The sequence below is a fragment of the Heterocephalus glaber genome, unplaced genomic scaffold (genome assembly GCF_053883595.1).
Source record: "Heterocephalus glaber isolate CG9 unplaced genomic scaffold, H.glaber_assembly_v1.0 deba00001497, whole genome shotgun sequence".
Lineage (NCBI taxonomy): Eukaryota > Metazoa > Chordata > Mammalia > Rodentia > Bathyergidae > Heterocephalus > Heterocephalus glaber.
In genome coordinates, this window is record NW_028258320.1 from 60,493,401 (window position 1) to 60,518,860 (window position 25,460).

A 25,460-nucleotide genomic window follows, 5' to 3' on the forward strand; every position below is an offset into this window, starting at 1 on the left:
ATCTGCTATGAGGGTCAATCTTTATACCTCCAGATTTTATGGTGGAGTTAATTATTCCAATCTATTAATAGTTTCAAAGGCTTAAAAATCTTTGTAATATATGCTGTTCTTACATATTTCTAGATTGAATAAAATCAACACATACAAATAGAGCAGTTTGATTTCTTAGCTGGAAAAAAAAGCAACTTTAAAGTAAGTCCAAGTTGTTCTTTATAGGCCATATTAAGTGAAAAAACAACTGCTAGTGGATAAAATATCATCATGCTCTTTGTACCCATTGCCTTTTTCTGATAAAGGAATAAGATAAAAACCCAGACACTCTCAACAGTTGCTTGCATGTGAAAATTTTGCATTAAAGAGTATCTGATCTGTAAATCCAACGGCATTGCAACATATTTTGTTGTTATACTTGCCCCTTTCTTGAACTCACCTGCTCCTACTTGCCAAGTTATAACTGAGGAGTGTTTCTGAAAGAGTTCCAAAAGCCAAACTTGGCCTTCCACATTTTCCCAGGTTTGCAGAGCAGGACAATGGAGACCAGATTCCCTTCTGACCCCGGGGGCAAAATCACCTAACTGCCGGAGAGTCAATCATACCATATTGGGTGGTGTGAAGGGATTTCAAAGAAATAAAAAGCAAAGTTCTGTTCTTGATAAGTTCCAGAGAAAGAATAGCTATAACAATCTGAGTAAGTGAACTTGGTACACAACAGATCAAGCTCTGGATGATGAAATCTCTTTTGGTGTCTTGCTCTACACTGGCAAATGTTGGCTGGTCTGCTCATACATAGCCTTGCCTCTGAACACTCCATTTCCCTGCATCTTCCAGATAATATGGCTTTACTTTCTGTTCAGCAAAGTCTTAGTGAGTTATGCGTGCTGCTTGTCTTCTAATTTTTCCTCTACCCTCTTTCCCACCATGCTGTGTCCTCAGGTGTCACCAGTAGGGAGTGACTTAAAGGGCTCCTTAGGCCTGTGGCCCAACGACTTCAGCCCCTGCAGAAACCTAGCAGGAGAGGGGAGGTTGGGATGCTTAGAACCCAGCTCCCTCCAGTGGGATCACTAATAACATTTGCCCAGGCAGGAAGTTTCTCCTTACTCTCTGTTTTTTGGATCCTGGAAATCCTGCTTCTAGACTTGAAGCCTTGGGTTGACAATGGGCCTCCCTGTTGTACTAGCCCCAGGTTACTTCTTCATCTCTGCGGTTTACTTTGGCACCCCACACATAAATTTCCTAACTGCAATGTGTCATCTGTTCCTGGGTGAAATCCTAACCACTGTGGGCCAGTGGAACTGTAGCATTGACGTGTAGTCCTCTGCTTGCTGCAGTGGCCAGCTACCTGCTTCATAGAGTGGTGCGTGGCACAGTGGACCAGATTGCCCAATCCCCTGTTGGATAACTGAGTAAGTTACTTTCTGTCTTTGGGTCTCTTCTAGTATGGAACAGGTGTTGCAGACTAAAGGATGTCCAAATTCCTCCTGATTCGAACACGAGTTCATTCCAGAATATCCATTTTGAGTTTTGAGTTTTATACCCATTGTGGAGGGCACTGCAGGCTTGTTAGTACTCTGACTGTGCCGCCCTCATGTAAGTATCTAACAGCAGCCACGAACAGGTGGGCAGTGTATTTTTCAGGGGCAGCAAGGATTCTGGAAGTGGATTACAAATTGGAACTAATTCATGCAGCCCATCAGGGTTCAAGGACATGAGGCCCTGGCTTCTGGGGTGGTGCTAGTGTAGGTGTCCGGATAAGGCTCTGAGAGGTAAAGAAGTGGAGGAGGGCCAGGAGCTCAGGGCAGGAGTTCAAGCCTGCCGTACAGCTCCAGGTTCCTCTGCTAGGGAAACGCAGCGGGCCGGTGGAGGTCAAGAGACTTTTCATACTTTCAGACCTCGTCTTCTGGACAGTAAAGGCTGGGCAATGACTCCTAGCGTTCGTAGAGCGAGCACAACAGCCTAGCACAGTCGCGCCTTGGAGGCGCTGGCACCCCTAGAGCCGGCTCGGGGAGGACCGTTCCGCCGCGCACAGAGGAGTGGGTGGGGCGGGTATGGGTCCATGCGATTGGTGCCCGGCCTTCCCTCAACCAATGGGCGACGAGTACGTCCTGGGGCGGGGCGCACACCGCTTCTTAAGCTTTGTGACGCGCCGCGCAGCTCTGTTCAGCGGGTCGCCACCTTTACCGAAGGGTCTCCTGTTTGCAGTTAGGTACCGCGCCGGCCCTGCAACACTGGGCTCTGAGGGATGGGGCGTGCGGCCGCTGGCTGAAGAGGGTTCTGGGAGGCGGTCGGCTTGCCCCCGGCTCTTGTCGGCAGGGTAGCGGCCCATCCTTGACTCGGAGCGGCGGGCGGCGAGGAGGCAGGGAGAGGCTGTGGATGTGGCAACGCCGCCCGCCAGATCGGGCGGAGCCGCCGACTACTGGCTCGCAGCCCGCGAGGGCCGGGTCTCGGCTTTTCCTGTGGACTCTGCCAAGGGCCGAAGCCTCAGGCCTCGGGGTTTCCGGGAGAGAGGCATTGGGGTTGCTGGGCACAGCGGGCACCCCTCGTTCCCCAGGTCGGAGAGGAGGATGCTTTGTTGTTACAGGGGAACCTCGCAGTCAACGGTGACTGGTAGCAGGCGGGGTGGCTGGCGCGGACAGTTGTACCAAGTCCTCCGGGGCAGGTTTCTGGGCCTCGCAGCCAACCCTGCCCGTCCTTCCCCTCTCCCAACTCCTACCCCCTCCATTCTTAGATTTGTTTTTTTTTTAAATGATTTTTTAAAAAACTGTATATCCTTTTATTGGTACATTTTAGGTATACAATATAATGACATTCATCATTGGAAATTTGCACCTTTACATAATCTCTCTTGGTTCTTATTTTTCTCTCTTCCCCTCCCATCAACCCCTCCATCCCTCTATTTACTAAGACTTTGTTTCCATTTTCTCATATTAATTCCATTCCCTTCTTTCCTTTCCCCTACCCCTCTCACTTCTTCTTCCCCTTTGCCCCTTTTCTTCCTATTTCACATTATCTATTATACCTTTTGGTCCTTATTTACACTTTCAGTTTCTCAGGTTTTCGCTATTTACACATGTGTGTCCTATTTATTTTACTTAAGAGTATGGCCTCAATGTGCATCCATTTAGCTATAAATGTAATTTCTCGTTTTTTATAGCTGAGTAGTACTCCATGTTATAAAAAAACCACATTTTCTTTATCCAGTCTCTAGTTGATGGGCAATTGGGCTGCTTCCAAGTTTTAGCTATTACAAACTGTGCTGCTATGAACATGGGTGCACATATATCACTCTGGTATGATTCTTTTAATTCTTTGATCCCCTCTATTCTTTGTCCACACGAAAGAATTTCAGAAATAGATCGTTACTTTGCATTTACACGCACGTTAATTAGATGATGTGAAGGGAATGAACCGAACTTTAGCATGAATACCTATTTCATCCTTAGGGTTCCCTCTGCAAATGTTGCTGAGCATCAGTAAATTCTAACTGAATGCAGTGGAACCATGGCCCCCTCCCTTTGTCGCACTATATTTTGCCTTTGGTGTTGAGCTTTACCATTTAGATAAGTTAAGGTGATAAATTAAGGGGGAAAAAAGAGTGACTTTGGAGTGGACTTTTTATTTTACTAAACTCCACTTCCTCTGTTCTGAATCTCTTCTGGGAGTTTCTGCAGGTAAACTAGTTCTTGCTTTTCATCCTGCACCTGTTCTTTAAATCCAGTCTTTATCTTATCTTCCTGAAATGTGGGACTATCTCGTGAGTTCCTTTCATAAGACTATCGGAGTGTGTGTGTGTGTGCGTGTGCGTGTGTTCCTGGTTCTGTTTTTAGAGAATCTAGTTCTTGACTAGGAAAAAAGGTGCAAGTAGTATCAATTAATAAAAAGATTTAAATTACAGCTTACAGTTTTTCAGTGTGTATGATTAGTTCTCCACTCCCCCTCAAAAACCCCCAGTATAACTTTATTTGTTTTGGTACCAGGGATCGAACTTGGGACCTTGTGCTTTCGAGGCAGGTGCTGGAACCACTGAGCTAAATCCCCGGCCCCAGTATAACTTTAAATAATTAAGATTCTTAATGAATTTTTTTTTCCTCGAAGAGGCTGTCTTAGATGTTTTGCCACTGGTACAGTTATTTGTGTGCATATATTATCCCCTTTACTGAGTTCTAGAGGATGAACCAAATCTCACACACTGAAATAGTAATGAATGAGCAGAATTTTGGAGTTGTGTGGAGGGTGTGGTATCATTGACCTAGTCCTTTTTCAGTAGCAATGCTTTGTCAGTGATACACTTGAGTTGAATTTTAGTCAGAATTTTATTTAAAAAAATTTTTTTTGGTACCAGGGATCGAACTCGGGTCCTTGCGCTTGTGCAACAGGCAGTGAAACCACTGAGCTAAATCCCTGGCCCCAGAATTTTAATTAGATAAAGAAAAAAAAGCTTTTGTTTGGTACTGGGGATCGAACTCCGGACCTGGCACTTTCGAGGAAGGTGGCGGAACTACTGAGCTAAATCCCCAGCCCGGGGCAGGGAACTTTTGTTGGCAGAATTTACGAAAAACTCATAGTATTGGTGAATGGTTGGTTACGTCAAGAAAAGTAAATATTTGATAATAGTAAAACCAAGTTTACTCCTCAAGTTGAGTATTTCCAATGACTTTTTGATGACTTTATACACTTATTTTAGAGTTAAGAAAATAGTGTTTAACGTTGCAGGCTAACTTAGCTCTTCTAAATACAGCTTTTATGGAAATTGTTTTTAGAAATGTTCTAATGTAGCTCTGTTGGGGTGATGGGGGAGGGAGTAATGGGAGCCTGAAGGAGTATTAATTATGTGGATTATTTAAAACATTTAGTGTTAAAAGTGCTTAGATTGTCTGTAGCAATTTGTTCTGATTTCCGGGAGCTGAGTACCTGTTAAATGCATGACTACAGCTTAAAACATATTATTTTGACCTTTTCAGGCTGGTAGAGCTAATAAAGTGACCCCTTGAAAAGATTTGTTTTTCCAGATAAGGTCAGAGAATGTGATAGCTTCCTCTTTGATTAGTTAGATCCAGTTGGCTAGGGATAAGTGACTTAATATTTTCCTTTGGTCTCATTGCTTTCCGTGTATTTAGGAAGGACCTCATTCTTTTGTTTTTGTTTTTGGGTTTTTTTTGGTACCAGGGATCAAACTCAGGTCCTTGAGCTTGCAAGGCAGGCGCGGTGCCACTGAGCTAAATCCCCAGCCCAGGACTTCATTCTTTTAACAAAGAATACCCCACCTGGGCAAGATGACATAGGAGAGGGTGAAAAAAAAGTTAATATGTATGTATTTATGCTTAGGAAAAAAGTTAATAGTTACTTCTTAAGTATGGAATTACACTTAGTTTTCATGCTTGCTTTTTATTTTTTTTAATAAAAATTGTATTTTAAGAAAAAATATTCAGTTTTAAAAAGAAACCATGGCACTATTTTTATATTGCAGAAGTTGACTAGTTCTCTTGAGAATTTAAGAGCAGAGGGAATAAAACGAATGCCATTTTGTACTAATTAGACTTACGCCTTTATAGGAACTCCTAATCCTTAGGAATGCCCTTGAATGGCTTCACCCTAGTTTTATAAATGGGGAAATTAAGGTGTAGAAAGATTAAATCATCCAGATATACTCAGAAGAACCATGGGCAGAATTTAAATCTTTGTCATTGAACTTTCTCATTCTATTCTTCTGATTTTCCAAAGCTATTTGGAAGAGATTATTGATGTTAGCTATTTTTAAGCTATTTTTTATTCTGTTCTAATATTTCTCATATAATGCCAAGCACAGTAACCTGAACACAGAAGGCTCTTTAATAGAAATCTGTTTACAGGATCTTGGAACATCATGGAGCATGGAACTTGTGACCTTTCACAGTTGAATTAAATAGCTAAAGTTTATATTTAAGACCTTGGAGAATGAGAACTAGTAATGTTTTTTTTTTTTTTTTTGGTACCAGGGATTGAACTCGGGACCTTGCGCTTGCAAGACAGGCGGTAGAACCACTGAGCTAAATCCCCAGCCCCTAAAAACACTTTCTTGTTTTGTTTTTGTTACCGGTGATTGAACTCTGGTCCTTGTGCTTGTGAGGCAGGCGGCGGAACCACTGAGCTAAATCCCTGGCTAACTAGTAATGTTTTAAATGTTACTGTTAAGTCACTGTTAACATTACTCCTTAATAAAACTACCTGAACTCAGCAGATAAATGGATTTTCATTGGGAATTAGCTGAGCACATAACTATTGTATAAAAAGGGATAATCTCAGAGAATCTTTTCACTTGCAGTCTTTTATGAGCCTGTTAATTAACTTAGAAAACGCTGTTCAGTGTGTTTTTAGTATCTTTTTATACCTTTTTAAGTGCCCCACCTTTTTTCTGCTACTAGTGAGGTCACAGAGCTGCAGACTTTAATAGTAAAATCATCATGTAGATATTTTAGAATTTGACTTTATTCCCTGGGAATGGATGGAATTTTGGACCTAATTATCATAAGCCTGCATTTCTTAGGGGTAATAACCTGTACCTTTATTTTAACCACATTGTGTTCTCTCAAAGCTTATCAAACCCTTTTCTTTTAGTTTTATTTTTTGCCTAAACTTTGTCTAATGTAACAAAGCATTCTAATTTTGTTTGTCTAATATAACTGTAGTTTGATGTTCTCCAAGTCCTAGTTACCTAGGCACCCAGTTATATTTTCAGTGTTTCTGATTATAAATATATATAATTCATGGTCATTGTGGAAGATACAAAATAGCCACAATTGAGCCTTTCCTGTAGTTTTTCCTTTTATTTTTGTATAATTGAGCATCCTGCATATATGATTTTATTTTCTTCACTTGAGTAAAACTTACCACCATGTCATTAAAAACTTACCTTAAATGGCTATGCATTATTTTCATGATTATGTTGAACTATTGTTGAACATCTTTTATGCATAAATACTATAAATTTATGAGTATTTCTTTATAATAAAATCATGGGAGTGAAATTATTGGCTAGAGTACAAACAGTTTTAAGGCTTTTATAGCTAACAGCTCTTCAGAAACTTGTTTCACTGTAGAATACTATTAAGAATGTCTGAGAGGACACAGTGGTGGTTTTTTTTGATAATTTTTTTATTGCTAATTTGATAGGCAAAAATTAATGTTTAATTTTTTAGTGGTCATATGGTTAATTCATACTGAATAGAGCATAAAGAAGAAAGAAATTGCAAAGTCTGTCTCAGACTTAGCAGAGGTATTTTGGGGGTGTTTCTCTAGTACAGTCAGACAGTTTTGCTCTTGACTTCCTCTGGCTTAATTATTCTTACGTCACTTCTTTTTGCTTATTGATACATACCACTTTGAGATAAAATCTGGTGAAAATTATCGACATTTTCCTTAGAAAAATATACTACTGCATTTAGTTCATTTTATTTCAGAGTTACTGGACCCTCCGAAGGTTGTCCCTGGATCTCCAGTGAAAAAAATCAATTCTAACCTGAACTGTGGGAGGAAAGAATAGTTGGTAAGTCTTTGGCAGATCAGAGTGCTATATTTTGCTTAGTAATTGTGAATTGCTGACTGGGTTTACTGGATAGTGCCAAGTTGAGAGGGAAGTAAGCCAAGCTTACTTGTATTTTCCTAACTTGGCAGCTCAAATCAAGAATGCTGTGAGATTATGCATAGTTGGACTTGTTATTGATAGAGTTCTGTTGAAACATGAATTAGCTAGTCTTTTAAAAATAAGTATATAGACATAGTTCTTGGCAACTTTCTCCTAATCTCCTAATCTTACATTTAATCAACATTCTCCTAATCTTAATTTATCTTACAAACATTTTCCCCCCAGATATGATCTCTATGTATATTCTTCCATTTCTTTTTTATTCTTAATTTCTTCTGTAGCTTAGTCTTTACTCATGGCTTACATGATGCCGAATGGTAAACTGGACATAAAAGGTGAATAAAACACTAACGAGGGACTCTGAAATATATAAACATATGGGTGCTCCTTGGTGGCCTCTGGTTTTAGTACTGAAATTCGTACAGCTACCTTAACTGTAGTTTAATGTTCTCTAGGTCCTAATTGCCATTTTCTCTTTTAAACAGTTTTTTTCCTGATACAACTTTTTTTTTTTTTTTGAGGAGGAAGTGCTAGCATCCTAGTGAAGTAGATTGTTTCTTTGGGAATTGCCTGTTTTCATCGTTCATATTTATATAATTATTTTGGTTCAAATTATGGTAAAATTACAAAAACTATTTTTCCCTAACCTTTTTTTTTGTCATTCACCTTGGTTTATAAATTTGACCTATAGAAGTTTTAGATATTGTGGCTAAATGATAGTACAGTATTTACCTTTTGTACTTTCTGTTGGTGTTAAGCTTTTCCCATTCCCATAAAGTTAGTTTTTGTTTTGTTTTGTTTTGTTTTTTGCAGTACCAGGGATCGAACTCAGGACCTTGCTCTTGTGAGCGAAATCCCTGGCTGTAGTTTTTTTTTTTTGGAGAATGATCCCCACTATCTTTATAGAGCCCAAATCCTTCCTTCCCTCCCTCTCTTCTTCCCTTCTTTTTCCTCCCTCCTTTCCTTTTCTTTTTTTGTGGTACTGGGAATTGAACCCAGGGTTTCCTGTTCCACATGCTAGGCAAATGCTTTACCACTGAGTCGTATTTCCAGCCCCAAATTCCTTCTCAGTTTCATCACTTTCCATATAAGGGACCAAGGACTGAGTCAAAATGCCAAATAGAAGTGAGGGTGGTGGTGGTGGCATGGCTGTGTAGTCCCAGCTATGAGGGAGGGCCAGCTCGGGCAGCATGGCAAGACTCCATCTCAGGGGGGGAAGACAAAGTAATTTTCAGCTCCTGCCTCCTACCCCGTGGTTACTCTCCCATATCCTTCTTTGATTTGCTTCCCTGCCTCTGATCTTTGCATTACACAGGGCACCATCTGTTGATATAAGGCCTGATACTGATTGTGGTAGTTGCTCCCCAGATGCTTTGGGAGCAGACATGCGTTGACTCTGGAAAGGGCCTTACTTTTAATGCCTTCTCTTTTCTTTGGACAGGCCTGTGATTTTTTGTTTCAAGGACACAATGTTTTCCAAACTAGCACATTTGCAGACCCTTGCTGTGCTTCGTCGTGGAGTTCATTCTTCAGTGACTTGTGCCACATCTGTTGCAACTAAGAAGACAGTCCAAGGCCCTCCATCCTCTGATTACATTTTTGAACGGGAAGCTAAATATGGTGCACACAATTACCATCCTTTACCTGTGGCTTTAGAGAGAGGAAAAGGTATGTTTCAAATTAGCTCCCACACCCTTTTGCTTGAAATTTTTTTATAAAAATGAATTACTAGGGGCCAGGTATTTAGCTCAGTGGTTCCGCCACCTGTTTTGCAAGTGCAGGGTCCGGAGTTCAATCCCCAGAACGAAAAAAACCAAAGCAAACAAAGAAATGAATTGCTTTTGCACTTTTTCAGTGTCCCTTTCCCCAGATGCAGATGATTTGCAGATAGGGTTCGTGTAGCCTGTCTGTGAGTCTGCTGCAGCTCCATCACTATGTGCTATGTGGCCACAGAGATGATCGATTAGTCTTTGTCATGGGGGGCCTCACCAACAGGAAATGCAGGAGAAATATGGAAAGTACCGTAATATTGCTGTCATTTTTTTCTGTTAGCCTTTATTTCCGTATAATTTTAGATAGAAGAAAATTTGGGCTAGGGATGTAGCTCAGTGACACTGCACCTGCCTGGCAAACGCAAGGTCCTGAATTCTATCCCTGGTACTGGCCCCCCCAAAAAAACAAAACAGAAGAAGAAAAGTTGTGACAATTGTGCTAACATTTTTCTTTTATTCTTTTTCCAGATTTCTTAATTGCTGACATTTTACCACTTTTGTAATGTTCTCACCTCTCCCTTCCCACACCCACATACTATACATTTTTTTTTCTGAACCATTAGGAAGTTCCAGATGTGACACCTCTTTGCCCCTAAATACTTACTGTATCTTTCCTAAGACATGAAGACTTTCTTTTATAACTACATGTAATTATCAAAATCAAGAAATTAGCACCAGTATAGCACTATTACTTAATCTTTAGATCTAATCTAGATTTAATGTATTGTCCTTTATAACAAGAGGACTGTAGATCGTGAGTCATCCACTTGTTAGATTTAGTTGTCTAATCCAGAGCAATTCCTTAGTTTTTATCTTTACTTTGATATTTTTGAAGTACACTGGCCAGTGTTTTTGTGATGTACTTCAGTTTGGGCTTCAGTTTGGACTGGTGTTTGCTCGTGATCACAGTCAAGTTAGGCACCTTTGTGCAAGGATGTTGGGCCCTTCTAGTGCATCAAGCAGGAGATGTGTCCATTCATCTGTGACTGCTAGTGTTGATTTCCATCACTTGGCAAGGTGGTGTCTGCCAAGCTACTCCACTGTAAAGTTATATTTTTCCCTGTGTATGAAGTATATTGTGGGGATTTGAGCCTTTGCATATATATCCTGATATTCATGAGATTTTTACTCATCCATTGATTCTTGCTCAAATAAATTATTATTATTATTATTATTATTATTATTATTATTTTGGTACCAGGGATCGAACTCAGGTCCTTGCACTTGCAAGGCAAGCGACAGAACCACTGAGCTAAATCCCTGGCCCTCAAATAAATTATTACAATGATAGTTGCTAAATGGTGATTTAATCTGCATTTTTTTTTTTTTTTTTTAGTACCGGGGATCCAACTCGGGTCCTTGGCTTGAGAGGCAGGCAGTGGAACCACTGAGCTAAATCCCCGGCCCTTAATCTGCATTTTGAGATAACAGCCTTAACAAAGTAGACCAAAGTTAGTTAGCTGGCTTTAAGTCAGAAGATGACTGTATAAAAGTACAATCATTTTTGTCATTGCCTGTGTTATTTGGACCACTACTGTAATATAGACATACCTTCTTTTGAGCAGTTGAAAATCTAGATTTGTGTATCACAGATTAAGAAACAATTTGTTTGATGAAAATATTCTTCAACTACTCTAGCAGAGTTTGGACTCTGGGAGTCTGGCTGCCTGGGTTGAACTTCTTGTTCCCTGTGTGCCAGCCCAGTGTAGTTATTAACATAAGCATCCATTTCCTTAGCTCTGTGTAGCAGTGATGGTAACACCTATAAGGGGTTTTTTTTTTTGGTACCAGGGATTGAACTCGGGTCCTTGCGCTTGTGAGGCAAGCGGCGAAACCGCTGAGCTAAATCCCCAGCCTGATAAGGGGTTTTTTGATGAGCTAAGGTGTGAAAACACATAACATGGTGTGGTGCATGGTAAAAGGTATTAACAAGCCCTTGAATACATCCCACTATTTGTAGTCAATTTTTTAAAAAAAATTGTTAATAAAAATACAAGTTTAACAGGGCTGGGGATTTAGCTCAGTGGTGCTGCTGCCTGCTTTGCAAGTGCAAAGTAGAGTTCGATCTCCAGTACCATTAAAAAAAAAAGTACAAGTAACATAAAATCCACCATTTTAGGGGCAGGGATGTTGTTCAGTGGTAAAATGCTTGCCTAGCATGTGTGAGGCCCTGGGTTAGGGTTGGGGTTTCTTTCACTTAGCCTAATATTTTCCAGGTTCATTCATCCATGTTGTAGCATTTCACTTAAAAGAATTTCACTCTAAATTTTTTTTTACACTTTCATTCCTTTTTATTGGCCGAATAATATTTGACTATGGATATACCACCTTTTGTTTACTGTTCATCAATTGGTGACTTTTGAGTTGTTTCTGCCTCTTGGCTCTTGTGAATAGGGTTGCTATGAATACCATACAGGTTCACATTTGAACACCTGTCTTCTAGTTCATTCGGGTATATACTAGGAGTGGAATTGCTTGACTCCTTGAGGAACTGCCAGACATTTTCATAGTGCTAGTATCATTTCATTTTATATTTCTACTGGCAGTATATGAAATCTCCAGATTTTTCACATCTTTGCCTGAAATTGTTTTCCTTTTCTAAAAATTATAACCATTTTAGTGAATGTGAAATGGTATCTCATTGTGGTTTTGATTTGCCTTTGCCTGATGACTATTGGGTTGAGCGTATTTTCATATGCTTGTTAGCCATTTATATGTCTTTGGAGAGATAGCTGCTGGAGTTGTTTGCTCATTTCTTTTTGTTTTTTTTTGCTTTGTTGGTACTGGGGACCGAACTCAGGACCTTGTGGTTGCGAGGCAGGCATGGTGCCACTGAGCTAAATCTCCAGCCCTGTTTGCTCATTTTTTTTTTGGTACCGGGGATCGAACTCGGGTCCTTGCGCTTGCGCAGCAGGTGTTTGCTCATTTTTAAATGTCTTTTTGTTACTGAATTCTACAAGAAGGGTATCAAAATATACAGTAAATATAAATAAAAATTTAAAATATTGATTGCAGTAAAAGACACTGTCATTTATTCCACTCAAAAATACTCCCCTTGGGGCCGGGGATTTAGCTTAGTGGTTCTGCTGCCTGCTTTGCAAGCATAAGCTCCCAAGTTCGATCCCAAGTACCAAAAAAACAAAACGAAACAAAACAAAATACTCCCCTTGGCTTTAAGCATACTTATCCCATCATTCTTGCCACTTTCTGAAGCAATTTTGGATGTCGTCTTTTGTCTTTACAAATGTGTTCAAAAATCCTGTAGCTGGGCATGGTGGTGGTGCATCCCTGTAATCCCAGAATTTAGGAGGATTGCCATGAGTTCAAGGCCACCCTGAGCTACATAGCAAGACCTTGTCTCAAAAAACAAAACAAAACAAAAATCTAAAAAAAAAACCCAATCCAAAAATACAGTGAATGCTGCTGCTGAATGCCATTCAGTGGAAAGGCAGGGTGATAAAAATATTGTGATGTGTCCTCATCTACCTTATTCACCAGATCTGGCACTTTGCAACTTCTGGCTCTTTCCTAAAAGGAAAATGACCATGAAAATAAAATGTTTTGAATTGATTCAGGGCATCAAGGCAACCATGACAGCATAACTAAAGACATTCACAAGAGAGGACTTCCAGAACTGCTTCAGAAAAGGGCGAGAATGATGGGATAAGCATGTCTAAAGTGAGAGGAAGTAGTTTAGAGGGGATTAGTGGCAATGTATCCTTTACTGCAATAAATCTTAACAAATGTTTAAAACATTCACCATATTTTTTGATCACACCTCCTAGATCCTTATCAGGTACAAGATTTATAAATATTCCCATTCTGTGGGTTGTAATAGTCTACTTTTCATGATTTTTGTTTGTTGTATGTAACTTCTTTACTTTTGAATTCTGATTTTGGCTCCTAAATGTTAAAATTAGGTGAAGGGAGCTGGATGTGATGGTGCACACCTGAAATCTCAGCACACTGGAGGCTGAGGCAAGAGGTTCACAAGTTTGAATCCAGTATGGGTGATTTAGTGTAACCCGGTCTCAAAATGCAAAACAAAACAGGCTGGTGATGTAGCTCAGTGTGAAGGCCCTGAGTTCAATCCCCAGTACTGTGGGACAAATTAGGTGGAGGTATCACTCCAGAATTTAGAAACATGGGCTGGGGATTTAGCTCAGTGGTTCTGGTGCCTGCTTTGCAAGCGCAAGGACCCAAGTTCGATCCCTGGTACCCAAACAAAACAAAACAAAACAGAATTTATAAACTTTTCAGGCTCTTTTCTTTTGGGACCAGGGATCGAACTCAGGACCTTGTGCTTGAGAGCCAGGCACGGTGCCACTGCGCTAAATCCCCAGCCCTCATCCTCCTCTTTGACACTAATCTTTTTTTTTTTTTGGTACCAGGGATTGAACTCAGGTCCTTGCGCTTGCACAGCAGGCGGCGAAACCACTGAGCTAAATCCCTGGCCCTCATGCTCCTCTTTAAATGCATATTTTGGAGCTAGACAGAAAATATATCCTTAATAATTCCTATAAACCAAACTTTATTATGCTTGAGCTAAAACAAACTTAACCATAAAAAAATAGAGTTTTATATGGAGGTATTCAAAGGGCTTGCCAGCAGTTTTAGTCTTTGAATTTTATGCCATACAGTAATTTTCTAAAATTATTTTCCTTCCTATGTTGTAGGCATTTATGTGTGGGATGTAGAAGGCAGAAAATATTTTGACTTCCTAAGTGCTTACAGTGCTGTTAGCCAAGGGCACTGTCACCCCAAGATTGTGAATGCTCTGAAGACTCAGGTGGACAAGTTGACCTTAACGTCTCGGGCTTTCTATAATGATGTCCTGGGTGAATACGAGGAGTACATTACTAAACTTTTCAAGTACCACAAAGTTCTTCCTATGAACACAGGTAAAGCATTTTCTTTTCATTGTTAAATACCCAAGGTAAGGCAGTAATCTTGTTTTCTGATATTTTAAAGCACTATTTAAATATGACCCCCCCCCACCCCCCCAGGAGTGGAGGCTGGAGAGACTGGCTGTAAACTTGCTCGTCGGTGGGGCTATACTGTGAAGGGCATTCCAAAATACAAAGCCAAGATTATTTTCGCAGGTATGTGAAATTAAATTTTACTTATTATGATTTAAACATACAATATCACTTATACTTTTAAATTGTTGGTGAAATATTTCTAATATGTTTGCCTAGTACATGATACATTATTTGTTGAATGTTTCACAAAACTTAATGAGGGATTTCCTCTTCTTGGATTTATTTCTAAGTTATTTCTTCATATTTGAGATTTTTCTTTCTTAGCTTTCTATGCCTCAGGCCTCCTTAAAGTGAGTGACTATATTTCTCACCTGCTTATCAAGCTATTCCCATAGTAGTTTTCCACTTAATCAGATGATCTGTGATGGAGGGTTTTTGTCAGGTGCTAGGATTAGGGTATGTTGGCTGGGCCACATCTATATATGAGTTGACAATTGAGTCTTAACATTGGATGTACCATTGTGCCATGTGCTGTTTTGTTCTTTTTGTGTGTGTGTGTGTGTGTGTGTGTGTGTGTGTGTGTGTGTGTGTGTTACTGGGGATCTTGCGCTTGCAAGGCAGGCACAGTGCCACTGAGCTAAATCTTGGCCTTTGCTATGTGCTTCTTAAATGCTGTTGAGAGGAGGAGGCCTGGAGTTACCCTTTTTACATTTCTGGGAATGGTTGAGAGGAATAATTTGAATTCTGGTTAGAAAGAGTATCAGTTAATTGGGGTGATGTAAACTGACTTTCACAATCTTTATATAATGTTAAAATGATAAATTTTGAGTTTTTAAGGTTTGATTTTAAGTTTTAAAGAAACAAAGTGTGCCTTACTTTGTCACTGTACACAGTCACATTTCACCCTTGTGATAATTGAGATAATTAACTATTTTGTTTTGTGAACATATACATTTTAATTATAAACTCCATATTATAATAGGATCCAGAGTTCTATTGATGGCCAGAGGTAAATGGTATTTGAAATAACAGATTAGTATTTCCAAAACAGAAATGTTTGTATAACTCTGTAACTTGAAATTTTAAAATCTTGCTCTGTAGTTGTAAGACTATGTAACTGTCTCTTACAAGCAAAAATGGTGTTTCTGGTGATTTTCATCCTCACAGACTGTATCCAGTCTCTTTCTTTTTAGCAAAGGGTACAAAGATGTTTTCGCCCAAGTATTGAGAGACGCTGGTGAGTCAGTGGGGTGGAGAGACAGTGGAAGACTGTCCCCAACTGTAAGTCCCTTCTACTTGCACAGCGAGCTATGGAGGATGAGACACCCGAGGCTAGGTAGAGGAGGGCAGATAGACTTGTGGTCTCATTAGTGGTTTTTCTTGAAAAAGCTGGGTTAGAATCAGTGTGCTAGTGGGGCGTGGTGGTGCACACCTATAATCCAAGCCTTCTGGGAGGCTGAGGCAGAAAGGTAACAACCTTGAGGCCAGCCTGGGCAACTTAGTGACTCAGTGAGACCCTGTCTCAAAATTAAAAATAAAAAAGTGCTGGGGGTATGGCTCAGTACAAAAGCCCTGGGTTCCATCTCTGACACTACCAACAAAACAAAATGAGACAAAAACCAAACTAAAAAACAAAAAAACAAAAATTCAATATAGTCTTTTTTGTGGATGAGTAAAAGTGGGGGTGGCTAAGAGATGCAAATGAAAGAGACTTTTAAGAGTAGTAGAGATACCAGGAAACTAAGTAATTCAGTACTGAGTTAGTTGAATTGCTGCTGGCAGAGGTGGTGAGAAGATGTAAAAGCATTCTTAATGTAGACAAATCCTCATTCTCTAAGTTACTGTGCTTTGTTCTTTTTCTTCTTGAATTTGACCCTGTCTGAAATTGTATAGTTCACTTGCTTTGTGGGTTTATGTTGTGGTGTTTTTCCCTACTAGAAAGGAAACTCCTTGAGGACAGGGAGCTTGCTAGATGTGATCAGCATTCTTCCCCTACTTGTAGAGTAGTGCTTGACATTGTGGGACTGTATGATTCAAAATTTATGTATTCCCTTAGACTGTGTTATGTCTAATGGCTAAAATGTGTTTGCTAGTCTTGCTAAGCAGATAAAATCTGTAACTAAGAGTTCTTAGTGAAATCATCCACCCTCTTGTTTGCCCGGAACTTGGAAAATTCCCGGACTCGGTATCAGTAAAACAACCCGTCACCAGATGTGCTGACTATCAGTACGTGACGGTTGTGACCATATGGTCACAAGGTCTTACTGTGTGCCTGCTGACCATCAGCATGTAATAATGAGTCATTAACCTTTTTTCCCGTAAATCTACATGTAACCTCCCCCTTCAACCCCCTATAAAAACAGCGTCGGACTCTGAGCCAGTTGCCTCTCTCAGCTACTTTGCTTTGGGAGTGCCGTCTGGCCAGACTAATAAAGGTCTGTTTTACTTTCCAACTTGTCCGGTGTGTTCCTTCCCGGGTGATCGTCGCTGCAGTCAGCTCCTTGGAGCGTTTGGTAAGGCCCCCGGTCTTACAACATCTAGCAGGAACCCAGTTACATTTATTTATAGATGAAAAATGGCCCTGCGGAAAGGTGGATATCTGTCATCTGACATCATAAAGGGTTGTAATTTCAAGGCAAAATGGAAAGTGTTTGGATTGCCTGAGGGTCTTTTCTCTAAATGAAATTAAAAATGTGTTTAGTAGTTAGCCTGCAGGATTGGATTTTTAACAGAAAAAACCGCTAATTCTCCATGAAGATATTCCTTCTTTGTATCATTATCATAAATGGACTTTCTCTGGAAAGCAGGGACTGAGTGCCTCAGTTGTTAGAGTTTGATGTTAAATTTGGATGGTTCTAAGAAAAGAAAATGTCTATCCTTGGGGCTATACATAGCTGTTGGGGTTCAGTAGAGAAGAACCAAAAACAATAATTGCAAAGTCAGGCCTTTAGGCCTGGTGCTTTATGTCAGATGAACCACGGTGTTTAATATCAGATTTTGTTTTAATAATTAAAAACTCACTGGTGTCTCTCTAAAGCAGACCACTGATTTATTTTTTGGCTAAACTTCTCAAGATATTTTTGGGGCATGGTGCTTATTAAATTTATGAATTTCTTTGGAATAATCACTGTTTGTTTCTCCTTTATAGTTGGAAACTTTTGGGGTAGAACATTGTCTGCCATCTCCAGTTCCACAGACCCAACCAGCTATGAGGGGTTTGGACCCTTCATGCCAGGCTTTGAAATCATCCCATATAATGATCTGCCTGCACTTGAGGTACTTGGGTGGTATCATGGTGTTTAGTGCCTAGTAAATAAAAACTGTTGTGAATTAAGCATATAATCTGAGAGTTGGGGATGTACTTCATTGGTGGAACACTTGCTTAACATGTACGAGGCCTTGGGCTCAGTCCTTAGCACTGCAGAACAACAACAACAAAACATTATGTGAATGTAATGAAACATTATCTTATTTAAGTTAGGTCAACATTTTATTTATTTATTTTTTTTGGTACCAGTGACCAAACTCGGGTCCTTGTGCTTGTGCAGCAGGCGGTGAAACCACTGAGCTAAATCCCTAGCCCCAGGGCAACATTTTAGACTTTTTTTTTTTTCTTCAGTGCTGGGGATTTAACTTTAACTCAAGATCTTGAGCTTGCTGGGCAAGTTCACTAGCACTGAGTTACACCCCCAACCCCAAAGTAGAGTACTTTTTAAAGAAAGCCTTAAAAGTCTTTAAGAAGCTATTTCCTTTAGATTTTATTTAATACTATATTCATGTATTAGAAAAATGTAGGCTAGTGTAATTTTTTGGAGGGTGGGGGTACTGGGGATTGAATCTAGGGTCTTCATGCTGAGCTACATCTCCACCCCCCCCCCTTTTTTTTTTTTGGTACCGGGGATCGAATTCGGGTCCTTGTGCTTGTACAGCAGGCGGTGAAACCACTGAGCTAAATCCCCGGCCCTCTAGCCCTTTTTAAAAATTTTTATTCTGGGGCCAGGGATTTAGCTCAGTGGTTTCCCCGCCTACTGTGCAAACACAAGGACCCGAGTTCGATCCCTGGTACCAAAAAAAAAAAAAAAAAAAAATTTTTATTCTGAGACAGGATCTCACTAAGTTTCCCAGGCTGGGTTTGAACTTGTGATCCTTTTGCCTTAGTCTCCCAGAGTGCTAGGATTATAGGCACGCACCACCATATCTAGTGGATTGTGTTATTTAAACCTAAAGTATTTGGAATTTCTAGGAATTGAATGTCAGTGACAAATGTTAAATTTGTGAAGTATAAATGTTAGTTATTTTTGTACTTAACAGAAAAATATGTGCAGTATATAATTTCAGATTTCCAAATAACATAGAAAGGAAATTATTAAAACCTATTTGTTTCTTTTGTAGCGTGCTCTTCAGGATCCAAATGTTGCCGCCTTCATGGTAGAACCAATTCAGGGTGAAGCGGGTGTGGTTGTTCCAGATCCAGGGTACCTAGTAGGAGTTCGAGAACTCTGTACAAAGCATAAGGTTGTCCACCTTAATTATTTTTAAATTTTTGAGACAGGGTCTCACTGTGTAGTTCAGGCTAGCCTTGAACTCATCAAGTAGCCCAAGCTGGCCTTGAATTTATGAGGATCCTCCTGCCTCAGCTTCCTGAATGCTGGGATTACAGGCATGTGCTTCCATGCTCAGTTTATCTTAGCTATTTGTGATGAAGCTCAACAGGCCTGACATCCTTCATCTTTTTGAATTTTGTTCATTGGATAAGTAGAGATTAAATCACCTTTCCTCTAGAGGTCGACATCATTCCTAGAGCTCACAAGCTCTCTCTGCTTAGAAACCTGCATAGGAATCTATGACATTTTAGTCCCTGGGCTAAAGCCAGACTGTGGGCTGTGAGTGGAGTCATAGACCTCCTGGCCCCATGGTGTTTACCTCCTGTCTTCTCCGGGATCATGGCATTCTTAATCACTCTCAAACCCTGTGCTGTGTCCCTCTTTGCAAAAGTTATGAACTCTTCCCTCCTCTCTCCCAATAAAGCTAATACTGGTGAGTTTTGTTTGTCATTGATAATTCCGGTCACATAGAATGTTTGATGAAAGTTTATGGGGTAACTAAGTGAATTAATTTATCTCCAAAGGTAGCTATAGCCAGAAAAGTGCTATGAACCCCTCGAGTTTACATAAATACCTTTCCACTTCTATAGAGCAGTGGATGGGGCTCTAGAGGAGGAAGTGGCCCAACGTAGGAAACAGTTGGGATGTTTACAGGATTTTCATAAGATGTTCTTAAAATTATGTGGATGATTAAACATTTTCACAAGAGAGGGCAGAACAGAACTACACATTTGTGGGGAGGGGGAAGTAATGTAATGATTGTAGTTTTCCCTGTGGAAATGAAAGTGACAATGTTGTGTTGTTTTGCAATAGGTCCTGTTTATTGCTGATGAAATACAGACTGGATTGGCCAGAACTGGTAAATGGTTGGCCGTTGATCATGAAAATGTTAGACCTGACATAGTTCTTCTTGGAAAGGCCCTTTCTGGAGGCTTATACCCTGTAAGTTTAGTGTTTAGCCTTCTTTCCATTCCCAGCTATCCTGAAACATACCTCTAAAATATTTTACACTCAGTGATTGTAACAAGAATGTCTTTCACATGGTTTGGTTTTTACCAGATGTACTTTGACCACCCGGAATAGCTACGGTAAAAATATTTAAGGTTTCAGTTATGTGACCCACTTAATTAATTTTGATGGAAAAATGGAGTATGCTTTGGAATTTGCTGTGGCATTTGATTAGAATTGAAACATCATAGCTGTAAAGTACTGCTGTAAATGCCTGTATCGATTCCTAATTGTTTAAAGCTATGACTGATTGAGCATAGGTTCTTATCTTGGGTTTGCTAGCCAGAGTCAGTAATTGGAGCTGGATTAAAGGGGTCTGAAGGATGGATGCTTCTGCTGAATAGCCTAAACCATCTTGTTGAAGAGGATACTCAATTTTGTTTTCTAAGCAGTTAGGGAAAGCATTTCACCTTGAAATTGGAAAGGATTACAAATTAGATTATTCAGAAATTGCAAAATTGTATTGTTCTATTTCATTGAAGTGTGCCTAATATACCTGTTATGTTAGGGTATTACTGTGGTTATTACCAGTAGTTAAGGTGATGTTTGTTGAAGTTTTATATAGATTTAATATCAGGATTATATAAATATTTATGTTTCTAATGTGCTAAGAATAAGAATACTTAGTCTGAGAAACAATATGGAAAACTATTTCAGGTGTCCGCGGTGCTTTGTGATGATGACATAATGCTGACCATTAAACCAGGGGAACATGGGTCAACATATGGTGGCAACCCACTGAGCTGTCGCGTGTCTATGGCAGCCCTTGAGGTAAAAGAATTGATACAGGCTAACAGTATCTACTTCTTTAAGTAATGTTGAGCTGATTTTAAATTTGAGCTTGTAATAAGAAATTTAGTAAGATTGCTGAGTATAAGTGAAAGTGAGTATAAGAGAAAGTGATGTACAGAGGCAAGATTTTAAGGACAAGGAATTTTTCAAAAAGACACTTAACCTGTTTCCCTGGGCCTCCTGAGTTTGCAGTCACCTGGGCCTTAGAGCCATTATGCCTGACCCTGGGGTCTGGCTTAGAGGTAGAGTGAGTGCTTATTTGCCTGGGGTCCTAGGCATGATCGCCAACACCACACAAAAATAAAAGTAATAAGAAGGGTGTATGGGTGCCTGTCTGTAATTGGGAGGCTATGGCAGGAGGATTACAAGTTTGGAGGCCAATCTGGGCAATTTAATGAGACCTTGTCTCAAAACGAAAATAACAAAAAAAACTAGGGGCCTGGGAATGTTAGCTCAGTGGTGGAGTGCTTGCCTGACATGAACAAAGTCCTGACTTGACCCCCAGTGCTGCAAAAAAAAAAAAAAAAAAGTAGATATATAAAATTTAAATATACTAAATAAATAGACATTGAATGCTTTTAGATTTAAGGGTTAAAATTATGTAATCTGCAGATGGACATTTTAGAGAAAAAAAGAAGTTTAAAATTTAAATTATATTTAGTTCATTGATATGGTCAGATGATAGTTTATCATAAAATGTGTTAAACAAATTTTAATTCCTATTTTGCCATGAAGACAGATTGGCAGTAGATTTCTGACTAAGCAAGGCTCTGAGATGGTGGGTCTGTTTAAGTAGAGATTAAACTAATACAGGCTTTGTGAAACAAATGAAAGTTAAATTACTCTGATCTTTAACCATATTTTCCTTTGTGTTAGTGTGTGTTGCCTTCCAAAGAACAACTAAAAAAGGACAATCTAAACATGTGTGTAATTTTTTTTTAAAACATAGGTTTTGGAAGAAGAAAACCTTGCTGCAAATGCAGAGAAAATGGGTACTATCTTGAGAAATGAACTCATGAAGCTACCCTCTGACGTTGTAACTGCTGTAAGAGGAAAAGGATTGTTAAATGCTATTGTTATTAGAGAAACCAGAGGTATGTAGATAACACATTTTACCTGAAGGTGAAAGAGAGCGCCAAGAGTTCTTTCAATACTTTGACCAGTGGTGGTGGTGGGGAGTGTCCCTCTGTTTGAAATTATTGACTGGCCGGTCTTTTCGACAGAGTATTTTCTGATTCATAATTGTATTAGTGATACTGAAAATATAACTCATTCCAACACGATACCACATGTAACCAGTTTAACCTGTTTTTGTTCTTCTGAGACATTTGTTTTTCTGCCTTTAATTAGTCATGCAGTGCTTGGAGGGCTGAGTTATTTTCTCTTTGTCTGGACCAAACACTGTCCTTGGGAGTTTCTTTGCTATCCTCTCCTGCTCCCTCACTCAAATCCTTCATACCTCAGCCGAGGTTATAGGAGCCGTAGAAATAATAGGAATAACGATGATGGTGTTGGTAGTAAAAATAATGCTGCCACTTAGTGGGGGGGTTGATGTTTCATTGCGTCATTTATCACCCTCAAGGGCTCCTTTCCAGACTTTTCTTGTGATAACTCTTGCTTTTAAAGCAGTGATTCCAGCCTTGGCTGCACTTTAGAATCACTTTGGGAGCTTTCTGAAAAAGAATCAAAGCCTAACCTCACCCCAGAGATTCTGATTTGGTGGTTTAGGGTGAGGTGCAGACACTGAAGTGGCTGATTTGGTGATTCCTATGTGTGCCAGGGGTTGAGAACCAGTGCAAGTTCCACAAGCTCGGGAAGCATATCCATTTTAGGAATGTGTAGTTTCACTATATTTGGGTTTTGGATATTGCTTATTCTGTGCCAGTTTTCTTTGCCCTACCCAAGTTCTTTTGCATTAGTTGTGTTAATATTAGTTCCTTATGTAATTAGCAGGTAAGTATCCCTAGACTGAGAAATCTGAAATTTTCCAAAATCTGTAACTTTTTTAGCACCAACACAACATCAGAAATGGGGAATTCCACACTAGGCTTTGTGTGACAGGTCACAGTGAAAATGCAGTTGACAAAAAATATTGTATGAAATTGCAATTTAGGCTATAAGGTGTATGAAACATAAACCAGTTTAGTGTTTAAACCTCCCCAGTATATCTCATTATGTATATGATGTATTCCTATGTCCAGAACACTTTTGGTCCTGAGCAGTTTGGATAAGGGACACTTAGCCCGTAACACAGGTGTGTTTTTTGCTTGGTCTTTCATTTATGAAAAAACAAAAAACATGACTAAATCTAAATGTGCCATTCAAACCTAGTTACATATAAGCTTGGTGAAAAGTCAGGATTAACTTCATTTTAAAGAAATAGAACAAGGCTGATGTAGCTCAGTGGGAGTGCTTGCCTAGCATGACTAAGGCCCTGTGTTATTCATTAGCCCTAAAAAAAAAAAACTACTTTGCAGCTCAGAGCTTCCTTGCTTGAGCAGGTCTTGGGAATGGTCTAATTTTGCAAGTTCGCGCTTGGTCCATGCATATGGCAAGGGGATGTTTAAACATTAATCTTTAATGATCACACATGTATGCCCATTTTTCTATAGATTATAATGCCTGGAAGGTGTGTCTGCGGCTTCGAGATAATGGGCTTCTGGCTAAGCCCACCCATGGCCATATCATCAGGTTGGCACCTCCACTTGTAATCAAGGAGGATGAGATCCAGGAGGCTGTGGAAATCATTAACAAGACCATCCTGTCTTTCTGAGGGTAGGAGCAGATCACTGGTCCCCGGTAGCTGGCTGGACAGAGGTGTCCTGTGAAAGCACTGTTCTGAAACTGGGCACATTCCACCCCCACATGTCTTCAAAGGCTTTTAAAAAATATACATATATTTTTTCAGTTGATGGATAATAGAGTGACATTTATGAATGTGTAGTTGGCTGTGTAACATAACTAAGAATGGATGGGATCTATATTCGGTTAAATTTGTGACTGTGTATGTATTTTATAAGGTGAAACACTTCTGTCTATATATAAACAGCCTTCAAGGCCAGGGCTTTAGCTCAGTGGCTCCACTGCCTGGCTTGCAAGCGCAAGGTCTCCAGTTTGATCCCTGGTACCAAAAATACCCACCCCCTCACCAGCCTTCAAATCAAGTCCTTCAGTATAACTGAAGTACTTTTTCTTTTATAATTTCTTTGCTGGTATAAATGTTTTGTATTTGAAAAAGTTATCCGAGATATTATGTAAAAGACTTGCTTAACCTTACATATTGAATCATTGTAATCATTGAGTAATCATATAAGCATATAAAAAAGTAGTGGTAAGTAAACTTTATTTTGGCCAACATTAGAATGTATTCTATGGATGTCATTATTTTGAATTTAAAATGTTTTCCTAAATTGTTTTAAGTGCTTGATTATAATTTGTAAAGCAAAATGTTTATTTTTAACATTTCTTTAAGTTTAAAATAAAGGTTATGTTTAAAATGTCTAATTTGTTATCAGTGTGCTGTTGTTACAGTCTTACCAGGTACCCAACATCTTTAAGCTCTTTGGGAATGTTTTTACTTTGCTTTATTGCTTGTGTTTTCTAAGAGGATAAGTTTAGCTGGGCCTGGTGCTCGTGGTCCAGGCCTGTATTCCTAGCACTTTGGGAGGTCAAGGGGAGAGGACTGGAACTAAGCAAGACCCTGGGAATGCAGCTCAGTGTGAAGGCCCTGAAGGGGTTCAAGTCTCAGTACCCAAATAAACAAACAAACCTGTAAGTTTATGTCATTCTTACGAAACTATTTCATGGTACAATAAAACCTTGGATTGCAGGTAACTTGCTCTGTGAGTGTTCCGCAAGATGAGTAAACATTTCTAATAATTTTTAACTTGATAAACAAGTGATATCTTGCAATATGAGTAGTACATAATGTCAAATGTCACGTGATCACAATTGAGCCAGTGGTGTCCCCCCCTCCCCCTGTGGGATTGTGGGTGATTGTTTCCCACCAGCAAGAGGCTATGGAGGAGATTTCATCTGCAGAGGAGGAGAAAAAGGTAGAGGAATCTCTCACTTCAGATGAAATTAGGGAGATGTGTAAAATGTGGGATACAGTGCAAAATTTTGTAGAAAAGTATCACTTGAATAAGGCTATAGCAGTGCAAGTGATGAATCTAACCAGAATGCACATGAGGCTTTGGGGGAACATCTAGACCCAAACCATAACATGGGGCTTTTCTGTAGGTATACTTACTGGAGAAAATGTCTAATGAGTACCACCTGGCTGGCCCTGAGGGTAGGCAGTGGTTCAAAGAAATAGCATTTATTAAATGCCCTGTGCCAGGCACTACTCCGAATACATTTAAGTCTTATCACAGGGACTGTTTCTCAGTTCACAGGTTGGGGAACTAAGGCTTAGAAAGCAAACTTGCCTTTGGTCATTGAAATGGTGAATGGAGGGGTGCCAGAGCCCTGGTTGGGTAGGAGAAGGCTTCTGAGGGAGGCAGGAGGTCTTCCAGGTATCTCAGAGGTTTGGGGTGGGATGGGGGCAACTTCTTTAGTCACAGGAGCAAGGCTGAGATGCCCTGGGTTTGTTTTGAAGCATTTCAATTTGTTTCTAACCTCGGAGGAGGAATTCTTAAAAACCTCCAGTGGAGAGCCATTGAAATGAATTATACCCAAAAGG

The 25,460-nt window shown here is 39.8% G+C and overlaps 1 protein-coding gene across 3 annotated transcripts; it reads left to right on the plus strand.

Moving 5' to 3' along the window:
- Nucleotides 1-2,106: 2,106 nt before the first annotated feature.
- On the plus strand, nt 2,107-24,280 carry Oat (ornithine aminotransferase). Of its 3 annotated transcripts, XM_087185185.1 has the most exons (11): nt 2,107-2,198; nt 7,434-7,519; nt 9,060-9,286; nt 14,067-14,291; nt 14,397-14,492; nt 17,521-17,648; nt 18,765-18,887; nt 19,790-19,918; nt 20,642-20,755; nt 21,726-21,870; nt 23,389-24,280. In XM_087185185.1, exons 3-11 carry the CDS (start codon nt 9,088-9,090, stop codon nt 23,547-23,549), a joined length of 1,320 nt encoding a protein of 439 aa, XP_087041311.1. In that variant the 5' UTR covers nt 2,107-2,198; nt 7,434-7,519; nt 9,060-9,087; the 3' UTR covers nt 23,550-24,280. The 3 variants fall into 3 exon arrangements, with proteins under 3 accessions (XP_087041311.1, XP_087041312.1, XP_087041313.1); XM_087185186.1 differs by lacking the exon at nt 7,434-7,519 and having other exon boundaries at nt 2,128-2,198; XM_087185187.1 differs by lacking the exons at nt 2,107-2,198; nt 7,434-7,519; nt 9,060-9,286; nt 14,067-14,291; nt 14,397-14,492 and adding an exon at nt 16,721-16,885.
- Nucleotides 24,281-25,460: the final 1,180 nt, after the last annotated feature.